Source organism: Platalea leucorodia (genome assembly GCF_965183815.1).
Source record: "Platalea leucorodia genome assembly, chromosome: 2".
Lineage (NCBI taxonomy): Eukaryota > Metazoa > Chordata > Aves > Pelecaniformes > Threskiornithidae > Platalea > Platalea leucorodia.
Genome location: NC_138824.1, coordinates 71,936,235 through 71,951,749, shown reverse-complemented (window position 1 = coordinate 71,951,749; position 15,515 = coordinate 71,936,235). Strand labels below are relative to the sequence as shown.

The 15,515-nt window shown below is 37.1% G+C and overlaps 1 protein-coding gene across 5 annotated transcripts in view; it reads left to right on the top strand.

Moving 5' to 3' along the window:
- TMEM131 (transmembrane protein 131) overlaps nt 1-15,515 on the top strand; it is a 103,627-nt gene that overhangs the window by 17,322 nt on the left and 70,790 nt on the right. For all 5 annotated transcript variants that reach the window (XM_082304719.1, XM_082304718.1, XM_082304720.1 and 2 more), the window contains one exon: nt 3,402-3,463. In XM_082304719.1, coding sequence (XP_082160845.1) covers nt 3,402-3,463 — 62 coding nt within the window. The remainder of the gene's footprint in view (nt 1-3,401; nt 3,464-15,515) is intronic.

The following is a 15,515-nucleotide window of genomic DNA, read 5'->3' as shown; positions in this document are numbered from 1 at the left end:
CTGTGGTCCATATTGGACAGTTTGAGGGCTGCTCTTCCAGGGACTTGGGTGATTCTTTATGACTCGTCAGTGGAGCTTTTTTAAAATGTAATTGGCTTTGCCTCATTTGAATGAGGTGACTCGTTGCTTCATCCTGAACTGAGAGTCTGAGAAGTCGGTTGCAAAAACAAGCTTTCATCTCATGAAGGTGTAGGTATTTACTTGTCATTTCCTTGCTTTGATGAAATAACTGATAAAGTAGAAACAAAGGCTTGAAAGTTAGTCTAAAACAAAGCAAAAGGTATAACCACAGAAACTTCATCACAGTCTGAGTTGAGATGTGACTGCTGGGAAATGGCCGGCAGCCAAGCTTTGCCGTGCATCTGACTTCACCTGGCACTAACTGGCATCTGCTCTCTGAAAACATTTCTTAAATGATATAATGATGAATGGCACTTCTATTTAACAGTGTCATCCACTCAAAATGTTCTGTAACATCTGTTGCTGTGTTCATAAGGTGCAACAAAGATGAAATAACTGCAGAGTGGCTGAGAAAGCGTTTGGGGTTTACAGAAGGGCTGCCTGTGTTCAAGCTGCTTGGGTAGAAGGCTTTGGCTTGTTTCTGTGAGCTTTTGTGTGTGTTATCCTTATGGAAGAATTGTTACTACTTTGTGCTCTTTGTACCTAGAGTGTATCATATTTAAAATGGGAAAAAAGCCTCAGGAAAATACGAAGCATTTGTAATTTTGTGTAAAAAGATACATTTGAAGAAATAACCGTTTGTGTTTTACTGGTTGATGATAGATTATGAATATAAAAAGTTGTTTTTTAATGAATTTTTTGTTCGTGCCTGATGTCACAGTCAAGTTCTGTGTATTCTTTGTTTCCAGAGCAGAAAGCTGGAAAACAAAAGAATGCCAAAAAGCCCAACCTCAGAGGTGCAATTCGTTTTGAATATTAGGAAGGTGTGCTCTTACTGATAAATTCTTTTATTAAATTTTGTTTGTTAAACTTGCAATAAATCAAATACATAAGAAAACATAATTTCATTCTGGATTTGTCCCTAAGTTAAAAATTGAGACTTTTCCCTCCATATTAGCTAATTTGTAATTTGGTTTTTTTGTAGAGGATAGGGCATGACATTTCTGTGAAGTTGTGATTAACTGTCATACTTGGCTTTTTATCCTGACTTGTCAAAACTTAATTTGCTTACTTCTGGCGCTGCAATTCACTTACAGATTTTTTTTTTTTTTTTTTTGAGTGGTTTTAAAGACAAAATTAAACAGTGACTTGAATGTCTTACATATGTATTGCCAGTTAAATTGACAAGAACTCACTTGTTTCTAGGATTAAACTTTGAACTGATAGACTTATTCCAGTAATTTAAGTTTTAAAAGCCCAAATCTTCATAAGCTGTAGGACTTGATCTCGTAACAGCTGTTTAAATGTTGGTTTGTTTGGGTTTTTGGGTTTTTTTGTTGTTGTTTTTTTAATATCTTGCCCTATGTTCTGTATAGTTCTTCAATATAAATGATTGACCAAACCCCCAGTTCTTGGATTAAGGATGACTTGTTTGTTTTGAAAATCATTAAAGTAATAACAATGAATAGACACAAAAAAAAAGATATTGCTGACATGACTGAGTAGTACTGCTCATGCCACTGTTAATATTGCAGGACATGCATATTGTTTATAATCTGAGGCCCCCCCCCACCTTCCCCTCTATGGTGATTTTCACACTTCCACATGGGCTGGGCTGCTTTATCACCCTGTGTCACTAAACGTTAGAATTCTGAGGTATGGTAGCTTGGAAAGTAATTGTATAGAATTTTGTCATTTGGGATTTTTGTTTGGTTGGTTGGGTTTTTTTTGCATACCAAAAGAGATGTTTGGAGATGACAGCAGCAATCTTTTTATTTTATGTTAACTTTTACTTCTGGTCATATGAAAGCAAGGTTGTGGAGTTTGTACCTTTTAGGAGAAGGTATCAAAATATGGGGGGAGTCAGGGATGCAGAATGGGATGTGCACACAGTGCTGTTAGGTAGCAGATTGAATTTTGGGTGCTGAATGAGGTATCACTGAAGCAGCCAGTGAGGAAATGCTTTGGACAAATATGTGTCAAAAATAGTGTTTCTCTGTGTGGTAGGTGCCTTCACTCCTGTCTGCCAAGAGTGCTTTTTTCTTATTTTTGCTTTCTGAGAGTAATGTCACTTTTTCTTTTAAAACATCATAGAGACAAGTGGCAATGTTGGTGACCTTCTAATAATTGTTCTTGTTAGAACGCTGACCTTCAAAGTGGGAGATGAAGGTTTAAATCTCCTTTTTCAGACTGGGATTCAAATTTCATCTTCCAGAAGCACACACTATGCTTCTGTGTGCTGGGAAATCTTTAACTTCTTCCTGTTGAAGTTTTTCATCTCTGTGGTTTGTTCTCACTCTCTCAGCTTCATTTAGCTGAATGGTAAGGCAGTCATGGAAAAAGGTTGTAGGGTAGGGGAGGAGTTATTTATAGGGATTTTTTTTTAACACAGTTTTCTAGTTTGAGGTTGTTACTGTATTTTATTCTAAAGATGTGCTTTTGTGTGTGTGTGTATTCACTTTTCAGTCTTCTGGGGAGTACAATTTAGACCTCTTTTAACTTGTGTTTGTTCTTGTACAGATCATTATATTTTACAGGAAGGGCAATGCCCTTATTTCTTTGTCTTTAAAAGAAAGTAGCATTCCCTACATTTTGAGAGGAATTGAAGAACAATTGCCTGCCCAAACATTTAGAGGAAATAAGTGGAAGAGGAATGCTTAATTTGCGGATCCTATATGTGACTGAGGCATGAACTTTTCATCGAGTTTAGTCATATGGTGCAAACACCTCTAAACTGTTTCAGATTTTATTATGTTACTGTCAAGATGGAGAGAGTTGTTGCCATGTTGAGGATTAGGGAACAGTGTGAACAAGGCTTTCCACGTGTACAGTTAAGATTCGAGGTGTATAGATGAAACTGAAATTCCATTTGTAAGTGTCAGAATTCTTTGTGGGCTTAGATGCATTAAACTCAGTTGTTTAGGCACCCAGTCAGGCATATTGGTTGAAGTACTGAGTTAGCTTGGTACACGCAGTCTTTTTAGGGAACCTACAAGAAGTTGTTCGCTTTGGAGTTAAACATTTTTATGCCAAAAGACTGATTTGTGAAGTGTGGTACTTATTAATGTGAACATCTTGGAATTTGAGCTCTCAGAAGAAAATTAGTATCATAGATTTGTGTTTGGTATTTCATTAGACTTTGCATTGTTATTTTGGTTTGTCAGAGCTCTATCTACAAAACGAGGTACAGCAGATTTTAGATGTTTTAAGTTGTTTTTTTTTAATTTAATAACAAAATGTTTTTTGATTTAAGTAACTTAGTTTTTCGGTTTTCTTTGCAGCTTTCATCCAGTCGGATGGCATAATAGAAATGCTACGTTTTGATGAAGGAGACCTATTGCAGGTATGTAGTCAGAGTAAATCATCTGAACTAGCAATGTTTCATCTTCTTTTTGATAGCTGCTTTTTGAAACTCATGGGTGAGTGGATTTTTCAAAATAAGCAAGCATCAAACTTAAGTAAGTCCAAAAGACTTTTGGACTTTCTAGAGTTATTTTCAACAGTGCGCTTTGATGTGTCCTGAGGTTCTGGTTCCCTGATCTTTTGTGTTGGGAAACTGGTGGAGTTTGCCACAGGTTCTGTCTGGCCTGCTTGTCCAGGTTTTGTTTTTGTTTTTTTTTTTTTTTTTTTTTTTTTCCACAGAAACACTGGGGGATGCTTTGTGTTTAAGACTCATCTTGATGTAGAGTTGGGATGCAATTGAATAGCACAGCTAGAACAACTGGGAAGTGTTGGAAGATTTCCAAATGTAAAGGCAGCCCTTAGGACCAAGTCACCACTGGGTTTAAAGAAAGTTCAAATTACTGCAGTGAGGTAATTGCTGTTGCAAATATGGATTTTTCAGGTATAATGTTGCCATTCTTGTCAGCTTTCTTTTGGCATGAGTCAAAACAGATGAAAAGTTAACTTCAAAGAATATGTGCTGATATTTTGAGACGGTGGTAGTAGTTGGGATGAAAGACCTAGCAACATGGCTTCATGCTTAAGAGCTACGTATTTCTGAAGTTCTATTAACTAGAATTTCATACGCATGCATTTTGTGGATTGTATTTCTGTTGAGAATATCTTTTGTTAAAATTCCTTGATGATGTTAGTCCTGGTAGTTGAGAGGAAGAAGAGGAGAAAGAAAAAAGCAATTAATTGTTTAAATTATTAGAACACATGGCATGTGACTGTGTTTAACTTCATTAGTTACCAGTGCAGTGCTTGATTTACAATTCCTACCTTCCATCTAGTCTAGAAGAGTCAACAAATGTAAAAGCTGTATAGTTCTGGGCCCCGGATAATATTGTTTGTTTCAGATTTATGAAGGTGTTTGTTCTTTTTCCTCCACCTACCTAAGTTGTTTGGGTTTTTTGTTTGGTTGTTTGGGGTTTTTTTTTCTTCTTCCACTGCTTGGTCCTTAGTGTAAATCAAGAATAACTTATTACAGATTTTAAGATTATAATGTACAAGGATAAAATCCTTCAAAATGATCTAAACTGGTGACAGAAAAGATTGCAGTTAAAAACAAACCCAACACCCCAGCACAATCACGAAAAAACACCAAACAAGCAAACAAAAAAGCCTCAGGTTCCTCATTAAACAGTTGTTTAGATGTCATGTGCTAAACCCATTCTCATAATAGATATCCATGTAGGCCTATTTTTGGACATATATAGTAGAATAGTGGAAGTTTTCCACATAGTGCTTACAGTCTCATGTATTGCAGTTTTTGACTCAGAATATTTCTTTAACTTGCATGGGGATACCACATATCAGTATAAATATAAGAGAAAAAAATCACTAAGCTTAGTTTTTTTTCTTTTACATAGTCTATTAGAATATATTTTGTTTGACAAGAGTGGTTTAATAAAAATGACAGACAGGTGTTGACCCATTTTTTAAGATAAAAATGATGGAGTTGAATTCACTTATCTACGTTTTAGGTGTGTTTTTCCCCAGGATTTTTTTTTTTTAATTAAAATTAATCTTACAAATCTGAAATTATCTTATTTATTAATTTTAGCACTTTATTAATCACTATTGTTCTCAGTACTAGAAAGTAATGGTGCTGCTGTGAACCACCTCAATAATTCATATAAAGATGGAAGAGTAAAACGGTTGTTAATCATTCCAACTTTATTACAAGGTGCAACAGAGACAGGAAAATTAGTTTAAATATTATGGTGGGACAAAGTCAAGCAGTTCTGGATGTTGCACTGTAAAATTTGCAGTGCTTTGGATTGCATTTGGCTGCCACTTATCCTAATACACTGCTGAATATTTGATTTAAAACAAAGCAAGAGAGACAAAATTTCTAATAAATGGTTTATATGTTTTATATTATGGTTGTGGCTCTTAATTCAAAAATACCTATGTAAGTGAAAGCAGTTCCTTTTAATCAGAATGATACAGCATGTTTTCTCTAGCTTACAATTTATTTGGGTTTTTTCCTGTAGATTTTAATATGGTGACCTCTTGTGACTACTTACTGCAATTAAATAAAACCAAAGCAAATACATTGTTGTAAAAACAGATTTACATCTGGTGCACTGCAGTTACTAAAGTTTTAAACCTATTGTAATGTAATTGAATGTTTCTCTTTCAGGCTTTCTGTAAGTTTTCACAAATGTTTGTTGATTGTAGGTCATCCATCATTACAGAACAAATACAATGATGTAGTAGTAGCTCAGTATAGTCTAATGTTATGTCACCTTCAGGTGATTTTTAAAAAAAAATATTTAAAAAAACAAACAAACAAAACAAAAACAATTCAGTGCATAAAGTGATTAATAATCATTGAAGTGTCTAAGCTATCTCCGGTCTTGGTTTATTTTTTCCCCCCCTCAAGGAATTTGATATCCACTGTAAAAGTGGAAGTGAGCCCTTTTCTTGTTTGAAGGAGTTGCTTTCCAAGTAAGGCAAATCAAATGCCAAGTCTTACATAATTTAGTCATTAGTGATTCCTGCTACCTCCCTCCAGTTAGAGTATATCCTCTTGATACTGTTTTTTGTACTTATTTGGACTACATACTATCGGTGAAACACTCCTTATGTGTTCTGAAACCACTGCACACAATCACATTTTAGGACTTTTGTTGTAAAAAATGAATGAAATACGTTGGAAAATCGGGTTTGGTCAGACTGACTAAAAACAGTTATTCATTGAAAGAGCATAAATCTTTGAATATTTAAGTTAAAAAACCGTGCATTTAGTAAAAATAAACTGGCAATGGAAGTTTCATTAGTTCATGCTAGTGGATAACAGCAGCGAAGCAGAGACTGTACTTTTTGGGTGTGGACTTCCAGTATGTGGGTTAGAATGTGCTACACCATGTAGCTTTGCCCTCTTGTCTTAACAGAGTAAAAGTGAGAATTTTATTCTTTAGCATACATGTTTAGATTAAAGGTTTTTATCTGAATAAATTTATGCTACTTCTGCCATGAATTAAATTACAATAATGAGAGAATTTCCTAATTCTGTCTATTCTTCACGTGAATCAATCCCCTTAAGGACTCAACAAGTTTTTGATCTCTTCAAATAATTTATTTAGATCCTGAACATAGGGTAACAATTGTATTAATATAAATTGTCCATTGCTCAATGCAATATAGGATTTGTTTTTTTCTTCAGTAGTAGGCAATTTGCAGATGTTGATATAATTGGTTGGCACTTCACAGAGTCATAGATTTGTTTGGTTGGAATGGACCTCAGGAGATAACCTAGTACGTTCTTCAGGTAGTGTTGTATGTAGATGGATTACCCTTGGCAGATACTTGACTCTTCTGTTCTTAAAACCTCCAGAGAAGTAACTTTCACAAGTTTGCTTAAGTATGTATTTGTTTCATGCCTAACCTGGTTTTGCTGCTTCTTCTGTCGCCAATATATATTCAGTTGGTTTTTGTTAGGTTTTTTTTGTTCTCTTCGTAATGATAATTTTGTGCTGAGACAGCTTCTCATGCAAATTTTTAAAAACACCCTGTAACTTTCTATACTGGATTTTTATTTGTCTACACACTACTTAAAGCGTAGCATTTAATTAGGACATTAGTACTCTGAGGCTTTGAGAAAGGACAGAGTAGGTGCTTCCCTGTGTAATAACACTTGTAATTCCAAAATGAGTTGTAAAGTTTTGACAGCATTTTGTTTGCTCATATAGTTTGTATTTCACTATGCTCTCCAGACACATTCTTTTTTTTTTAGTGTACTACCGCTTAGTCAGTTATTCTCAGTTTTAGATCTGAGCTCTCCTTCGGCTAAACTTTGCCTTGTCAGTGTCGGGCCATCTCCTCCGTGTCCTGATTATTTGAACCCTTGTCCAAACCTGACAGATGCTTCAAGTCCCTGATGATTATGTCATCTGCAAATATTAGGACTGCTGAAATAAACTACAACTGTTACTTTTAATAAATGATCCTTTTATATTAAGCCAACATAGTGGCTCACTTTTTGAGGACTTTATTTTGAAAAGTGAACAGTAAAGTAAAATTTATTTTTCAGAGCAAAGTTTTCATTTGCTTTCAGTTCATAAAGGACTGATTTCCAGGTCATTCTATTTATTGTGAGAGCTCTTGCCTTGAGTATCTGATGTTTTACTGCACAATGTAGTTGGGGCCACTGTTTTGCAGAGTGAGCAATCTTCTATTCAGACTAAGTGTTTGGAAAGTACTTCTGCTTATGTAGTAGTATTTTGAGAGTAGTGTATTCCTACTGGTAAGACTCTTCAGTCAAATTCTCTTAACATAAATCACTACGCTTACCCTTGCTGCAATAATCTTAAGTGTATGAAATGCTTTTTTTACAGGAGAACTCCTAGAAATTATTTTACTGATACTTAACTGGTTTGCAGAATAGCTAAAATAGGGGAAAATGAAAACCTGTCTGTCTATATATACTTAATATATATTTGCTGTCTTTGTTCATAAACTGTTATAAACTGCTAGTCACAAGAACTGGTAATGAGAATTACGATGGTCCTAAATGTCAAATAGACAGGACCTTAACATGACTTGTGGTGGCTTTGCAACGAGGAAGCTATGGGACTGAGTTACATGCATGGGAATCAGCAATGCCGATCTCTTACTGGAGGAATTTCAGTATTTTCTGCATGATCTGTACTTCATTCTGTATGGCACGGTGAAGAAGTATCTTTATGGTGGCAACCATTTGGTGCTGGTGTAGCAGCAGTAGTGTTTTCAGGGTTTAAAGTTTAAGTATATTTTTTTATTACCTCAAATTTTCGTATTGTATGTTGACTTATAAAAGGGTTTTCACAGAATCATAGAATCGTTAAGGTTGAAAAAGACCCTTAAGATCATCAAGTCCAACCGTTAACCTAACACTGCCAAGTCCACCACTAAACCATGTCCCTAAGCACCACGTCTACCCGTCTTTTAAATACCTCCAGGGATGGAGACTCAACCACTTCCCTGGGCAGCCTGGTCCAGTGCCTGACTACTTTTCAGTGAAGAAGTTTTTCCTAATAGCCAACCTAAATCTGCCCTGGCACAACTTGATATGATCTCCATTAATATCCATATTGCCAAACTGCTAAGATACAGACCACATAAGTGGGCAATAAAGTGGCTGAACCATTGACCTCGATGGGTGTACTCTACAGTACAAAGTTCAGCTGGCAGTCAGTTACCCATGATGGAGCTTGACACTGAAGACAGCACCGCTTAATGTCTTCATTAGCAGCCTGGATGATGGTATAGAGAGTACTCTCAGTAAGTTTGTGGATGCTACCAAATTGGGCAAAGTAGCTGATACACTGGAAGGCAAGGCTGCTATTCAGAGGGACTTTGGCAGGCTGACAAGAACCTCATGACATTCAGCTAAGGCAAATGCAAGTCCTGCACCTGGGAGAGAATAACCCTGTCTAACAGGACAGGCTGAGCAGTGACTGGCTAGACAGCAGCACTGTAGGAATGACCTGGGGGGTCCTGGGAGACAGCAGGTTGAACATAAGTTAGCTATGTGCCCTTGTGGCAAAGAAGGCTGCCAGCCTACTGAACTATGTGAACAAATGTGGAGCCAGAAGATAAGGGGTGCGTTTCCCTCCCACTTAAGCACTTGTGGGGCTGCAGCTGGAGTACTGTGTCCCGTCTGGGCTACCCAATACAAGGAAGGCACTGACATACTGGAGCAAGAACAGCAGAGGGGTACCAGCATCACTGGGGGCTGGAATGCTTCTCACGTTAGGATGTGTTTCTTTCAGCCTTGAGAAGAGAAGACCAAGGGGAAAACTAATGGCTTTGTAGAGTTGACAAGAGCCAGATTTTTCACTGTGCACAGTGGAAGGATGAAAGGCTTTGGACACAAGTTTTGGCATGGGACATTCCAAACCCATGTAACCCTTTTAAACTTGAGGGTGATCAAACACTGGACCAGGTTACTCACAGAAGTTGTAGAATTTCTGTCTTTGGGGTTATTCAGAACTCAGTGGCCCAAACCTGTGAGCAACCTGCGCTAACTAGATCTCCTCTGAGCAAGGGTTGACTAGATGGCCTCTGGAGCTTCCTTCCAATGTGTGTGATTTTATAAAAGAACAAAAGCCATCTCCGTTCATTGCCATTGCTTGTGAGCAGCTGAAGTCTTGCTGCTGCTCAGAAAAAAATTGCGGTTTCTTCTTCTTGTACAGGAAGAATTGCCATCCCCAGGCTTTAGTTTAAAAATAATTAATTGATGCCCAGGAGTAAGTGACTGTTGCAAAACCAATGTCAATAGCATGTGTTGCATCAGCTAAAGTTAACTGATGTTTTTGTTTCCTTATGTGAGTTTGGGTCATGAAAGAGCATGGCAAGAATGACTCAGTTCAGTCCACTTTCAGCTACCTTCCAGATTACAGCATTCATTTTTTTTTGTTACCTTAAGCAAGATATTCATCATTAATTTTGTTTCCTTTAATTATCCTACTTATTAGAATAGAGCTCATGAATACAGCAACGAAAATTTAAGCTGCCATCTACCTATCAGTTTTGCAGCTGTCTCTCAACATCTAGTTGCAAGCAGCACATAGCTTTTCACAAGAAGAAACCAACCTTACTATAAAATAACTATGTAAAATGTTCATACAAAATGAAAACTGAAGGAGCCTTTTAAATTAGTGTGGATGCTCTTGTGTAGGAATACAGAAAGCTTGGGTTGTTGAGAATTTTGGTGACATTAAGGAAACGTATATGGTGTCCAGAAGCCTCAGGTCTTGATTAAGAGGGCCTCCCTGCTTTCCACCCCACCCCCAACATCCTTGTTTAAGACTTCAGGGCTTTAATTCAGTTTCTTAAGCATAGGTAACCAGTGCTATTTGAGATGCCCTGGGCTGTCCCGGACATCTGCATGGACCTGGCAGATATGGCACAGGGCATAGGAGAAACTGTGTGCCCTTCTGGATGTCAGTCTGAGACCAGGCAGGTTGCCCTAGGACATTAATCTCAAGTGGCAGCAGATGCCTATGTTTAGATGACTGACTGTAGTGCTAGGTAATGTGACCGCTTACCAAGAAGTGAAGAATAGCTATTATAACAAACTGGTGAGACATTAAAATTAATCTTTTTTTTTGGTTGGTTGGTTGGTTGTTTTTTTGGTGGGATTTTTTGTTTTTGTTTTCTGGCTGAAGTTAACAACCATGGGTATGTCTTTAGAGACAGCCTTCAGACTGAGAGGTCTGTTTTTTGATTCTCTGTGTGCACAAGATTGGTGTCTGGTATCATTCCACAACTGTACTGAGTCTGTAAGATGCACTTTCAGGTACAGATTCGCTGTGAAATCTTTCTTGAGGATATGAGCCTCTTGGAGAGAAATTGTTTTAAGTCTTGAAACTGGTGCTGACTGCCTGCCTTCAAATTTTCTAAATCAAATTTTCTAAATCATTTAGGCAACAGCCTAAATGCATATGCTATCTTTAAATTAAAAAAAAAAATAAAAAAAAATCATCTGACTTCAAGACTTGAACATAGCCTTTTGGGTGGAAGGATTATAAACCCCCAGGACTGGTAAAAGGGGTGATTTTTCCCGCTCCAGCTTCTTTTTCCCACCTAGTTGTATATTTCTACTGTTTCTTTTGTGCTGGCCTTAGTTTTTGTTGTTACGCAGTCAGGTGGATCAGGAAATTAATCCAATTGAATTTTTTTTCCCTGTAACTTAGTTTGTGTCTCTTGAAATAGTAATAGTGTGCACATGCAGGCTTCTTCCTGATCTGTACATTGCAAGGTAGTATTTTGTTATTTGTAATATTTCTCCCATACAGATAAGATTAATAAAATTTTCCTGTAAATAATATTTTGCTAATGCTGCTCTGTTACAAATGTATCCTTTACAGGAGAAAAGAATAAACTGTACTTATTAAAGAGCATAATTTTATTTCTCTTTACCTAATAAACTGGCAGTATTCAACAAAACCTACACTTTAAATAGTGGATTGATCTGGTATGTGGTTTTAGTTCTTGGCATTTATGTTTGACGGTTTTGTGCAGTCACACAGGAAAAATAGCATGCCAGACTGCAGCACAGTAGGTCCACAATTTTACTTGAAGATCAAATTAAAAAAAGTATTTAGAACATGTAACTGAGCACATTTGTATGTTTTTGTTTACTGCACAACTCTAAAGATTGACATGTAATAAAAATGAGCGGTAATTATAGAAACTGCCACATGAGATTTATTTTTGGTTTAGTTCCATGATGCTACGGTTGATGAGCTACTGAAGTTGGCATGCTATTTCTTTGCTCTTGATTGACCCTGATTTAAAAAAATAAATAAATAAATAAAAACCAAACACAAAAACCCCCACCAAACCCCAAAAAACCCAACCAAACAAAAAACCTAAAAAAAAAACCCCAAAACAAAACCCAGGCAACAAAATACCCACAAAACCCCCCAAACAAACCAAAAAGCAAACAACCCTCTGCTCAAAACAAAAAGTGTACTTGAAATGAATTTGTCATTTTGCTTGTATTTAACAGACATCTGAAAGCAAAAATCAGGCTTTTCCTTGCAAGTGTGAATCTTTGATGGATTTTTGCTCTTAAATATATTTCAGATGTATGATGTCCTGCCAAAGTGATTTGTGATTTTAAACTTGATGTACAGATATTAGACTAATACTGTCATAGCAAATCTGTAATTTCAGAACACAGGAGGGAAAACTTGAGTGTATGATCAGCCGGAGAATTTAATCTCAGCAGTTAACTACAGCCATGGCTATGTAGTAGTTCAGGTATTGTCAATGATGTGTATTTCTGTTTGTTTCTGTATTTGTCTGGAGTTAAATTTCATCTCCACTTAGACTAAGACTAGTATTAGGGGTATTGACTGCCGGTTATGGTGCTTAAGAGCATAGAAAACAAACAACTTTCTCTACCGAATAATTTAAAACTTAATAGAACGTGCTCTCATATTAGAGCCAAAGCTAGTTGTCAAGGATGGGAAAGTGTTGGTAATGACTATTTTGGTTGCCCTGTCATAGGATCTGAACCTGTTAGCTCCATCATCTGACTGTCAGGTAACTGCCGTAGCATAATTTTTAATTATGTGCTTTAGTTATGTTTCTAAAGAAAAAACAATTACTGAAAGGAAGGTTGTATTTAATTGTAGTGAATAATGCATTTTCAAGGACATTGCTAAGGAATACAGGGTGTTTATACATCTGTTAACTTGATAGAGTAAGTGTGGTGGTTGTGGTTTAACCCCAGCCGGCAACTAAGCGCCTCAGAGCCGCTCACTCACTCCCCCCCGGTGGGATGGGGGAGAGAATCGCAAGAGTAAAAGTGGGAAAACTCGTGGGTTGAGATAAAGACAGTTTAATGGGTAAAGCAAAAGCCGCATGCACAGGAAAGCAAAGCAAGGAATTCATTCACTCCTTCCCATGGGCAGGCAGGTGCTCAGCCATCTCCAGGAAAGCAGGGCTTCATCACACGTAATGGTCACTTAGGAAGACAAACGCCATCACTCCCAACATCCCCCCCTTCCTTCTCCTTCCCCCAGCTTTACATGCTGAGCATGATGTTATACAGTGTGGGATATCCCTTTGGTCAGTTGGGGTCAGCTGTCCCAGCTGTGTCCCCTCCCAGCTCCTTGTGCACCCCCAGCCTCCTCGCTGGTGGGGTGGGGTGGGAAGCAGAAAAGGCCTTGACTCTGTGTAAGCACTGCTCAGCAGTAACTGGAACGTTGCTGTATTATCAACACCGTTTCCAACACAAATCCAAAACATGGCACCATACCAGCTACTCTGGAGAAAATTAACTCTATGCCAGCCCAAACCAGTACAGTATTTCGCAGGAACGCTGTCTCAGCAATTTTTGGTTGTCTCCCTCCAGTAAGCAGGAAAGTCAGTGGTGTGAATGCACAACATGGAAGAATAGAACTGGCAAAATCAGGAGAAGAATGGCTTTAAATGATTGTGCTCTAGTAAAAAAGAGAGGGATATATGCAGTTGTTTGGTGGGGAGGAATAGCAGATGATTTCAGTTAGTAGAGAACACACTCAAAATGGATTTGGGTCATTTTTGGGTACATCTGCATTACTGATTGTATTGCATAGATCTTCAGATCCAAATCTTCCTCATCATCAACGCTTGGAGTGTACCACTTGCTACATGCAAGATGTGCAGAAAGCTCATCAGTGCTGAGACTGACGGATCAATGTTAGCCTAGATCAGTGGTAGGTGGCTGTGGTGAAGGTCAGCGTGCCTCTCAGCCGCAGTCAAATCACTCAGACTGTTTAGTCCTTATAAGCAAGCACTAGGCTGTTGCTACTGAGTAGGCTGTGCAGCATCTCTTGCAGAGCCCTCAGAGCCAGGTATAGTCTTGATGTGTTTTTAGGTAGAATGGGTACATCTGCAAGCTGTAGGCAATAGTTACATAGTTTAAAATAAAAAAATAAAAATACAATTGGAAAGGCGGGCAGTGATTCGTGGTTGTCAGATTTATGATAGAAAAGTAGATAATAAGAATAAGCATATGTAATTATAAGCAGCTGTTTGAAGCTTATTAAAACCATTTTTAAAATACTCAAGCAATACATATTTTCTGCAGAGCTTATAAAATCATGCTGTTGTGAACTAGAGGAAATCGCTGGCTTAATGTTTTGAACAAGTGCTCGTACGAAGTGTTAAACCAGCTTTTGACAGCACAAGTCCTTTTTGGATGGAGAGAAAATATCTTCAGCTGATTCACTTTGATTCAGTTTCCTATCAATTTTTTAAGTTGAGAAATTAATGGGTGACAGTTTAAAACTGGAAGGTTTGCTCTCACCTTTCCAGTCTGAGGCAAAAATAAGGTATGGAAGGCAGAGATCTGTTTTTTCTGCTTAAATTCTTTAGGTTTTGGAGCTAATAAATGAACTTGTTAGGCAGTGCTTCCTAGGAAGATTTAGATACAAAACATTTTGTATCACAAGCATTCATCAATTAACTAAAACTGATTTTAAATTTCTTCTTTCTTCATTTTAATTGAATTTCTCTTACCATTCTGAAACAATTCACTACAGGTTGTAAGTATTTACTTATATTTTACTGGAAATAGAAAATGGAGGGTGACATCAGAAATTAAGAAGCTGAACTAAAAGCTTATCAGTATGTGAGTAGCATACCTTAGCTGGGAAAACTTAATGGAAACATTTGCAAGCCAGTGTATTCTAATGAAAAGTAAGAAATGCCCCGTTTTCCTAATTATGGTACAAATGTAATACCTAAGTTTAAATGAAAGCTTGCTGAGTTTAAATGAAAACTTGCTGATTTTTAAATTATAATAAAATTGGCAATAGAAGACACGTTACCGTGTCTCTTAGCGTTCTGTTCAGTGAGGAAAAACTGCACTCGTTATGCTCTTCTATGAAGCGTACTTTCATGTGAACCCCTCCCTCCTGCATCGTCCCTTTAGCAAGGCAGTGTGCCCCTCTGTTTCAGAGGTTTTAAAAGAAAAAAGCTAATTGATGCTCTGCCTAGACATTTAAAATTGCAAAGAAATCCTCAAGTTACAAACAGATTAGCTTTATTTTACAATGGTAAATAATACACTTCCAGCTTTATTTAGTTTGATACAAAATGGAGAGTCAATAAACCAAATAATTTCATTTTAAATCTGAAACTCTACTTAGATTTACAGTCCAAAATTGATCCTTGACATGAATCAAACATTAATGTTTGTGGACTAAGAGATTTAATAGTAGTAATTATAAAATTTCAAAGAAGTGTCTCCAAAAAGCAAAATAAAATATGGATTCTTTTATTAGAGGAATTTTTAAGTAAAGGTAATTTTTAAAAGATTATTTTAAGAAAAAATACTTTTCTCTTAGGAGAAACAAGGAAAGAAAGTGTAATTTGTAGTTGAAATCAGTGAAGTGGCCAGCCAAGGAACTTGATTTTAGTTCTGAAATGAGACATGAAAAATTCATGTTCCCCTTGCAAACAAA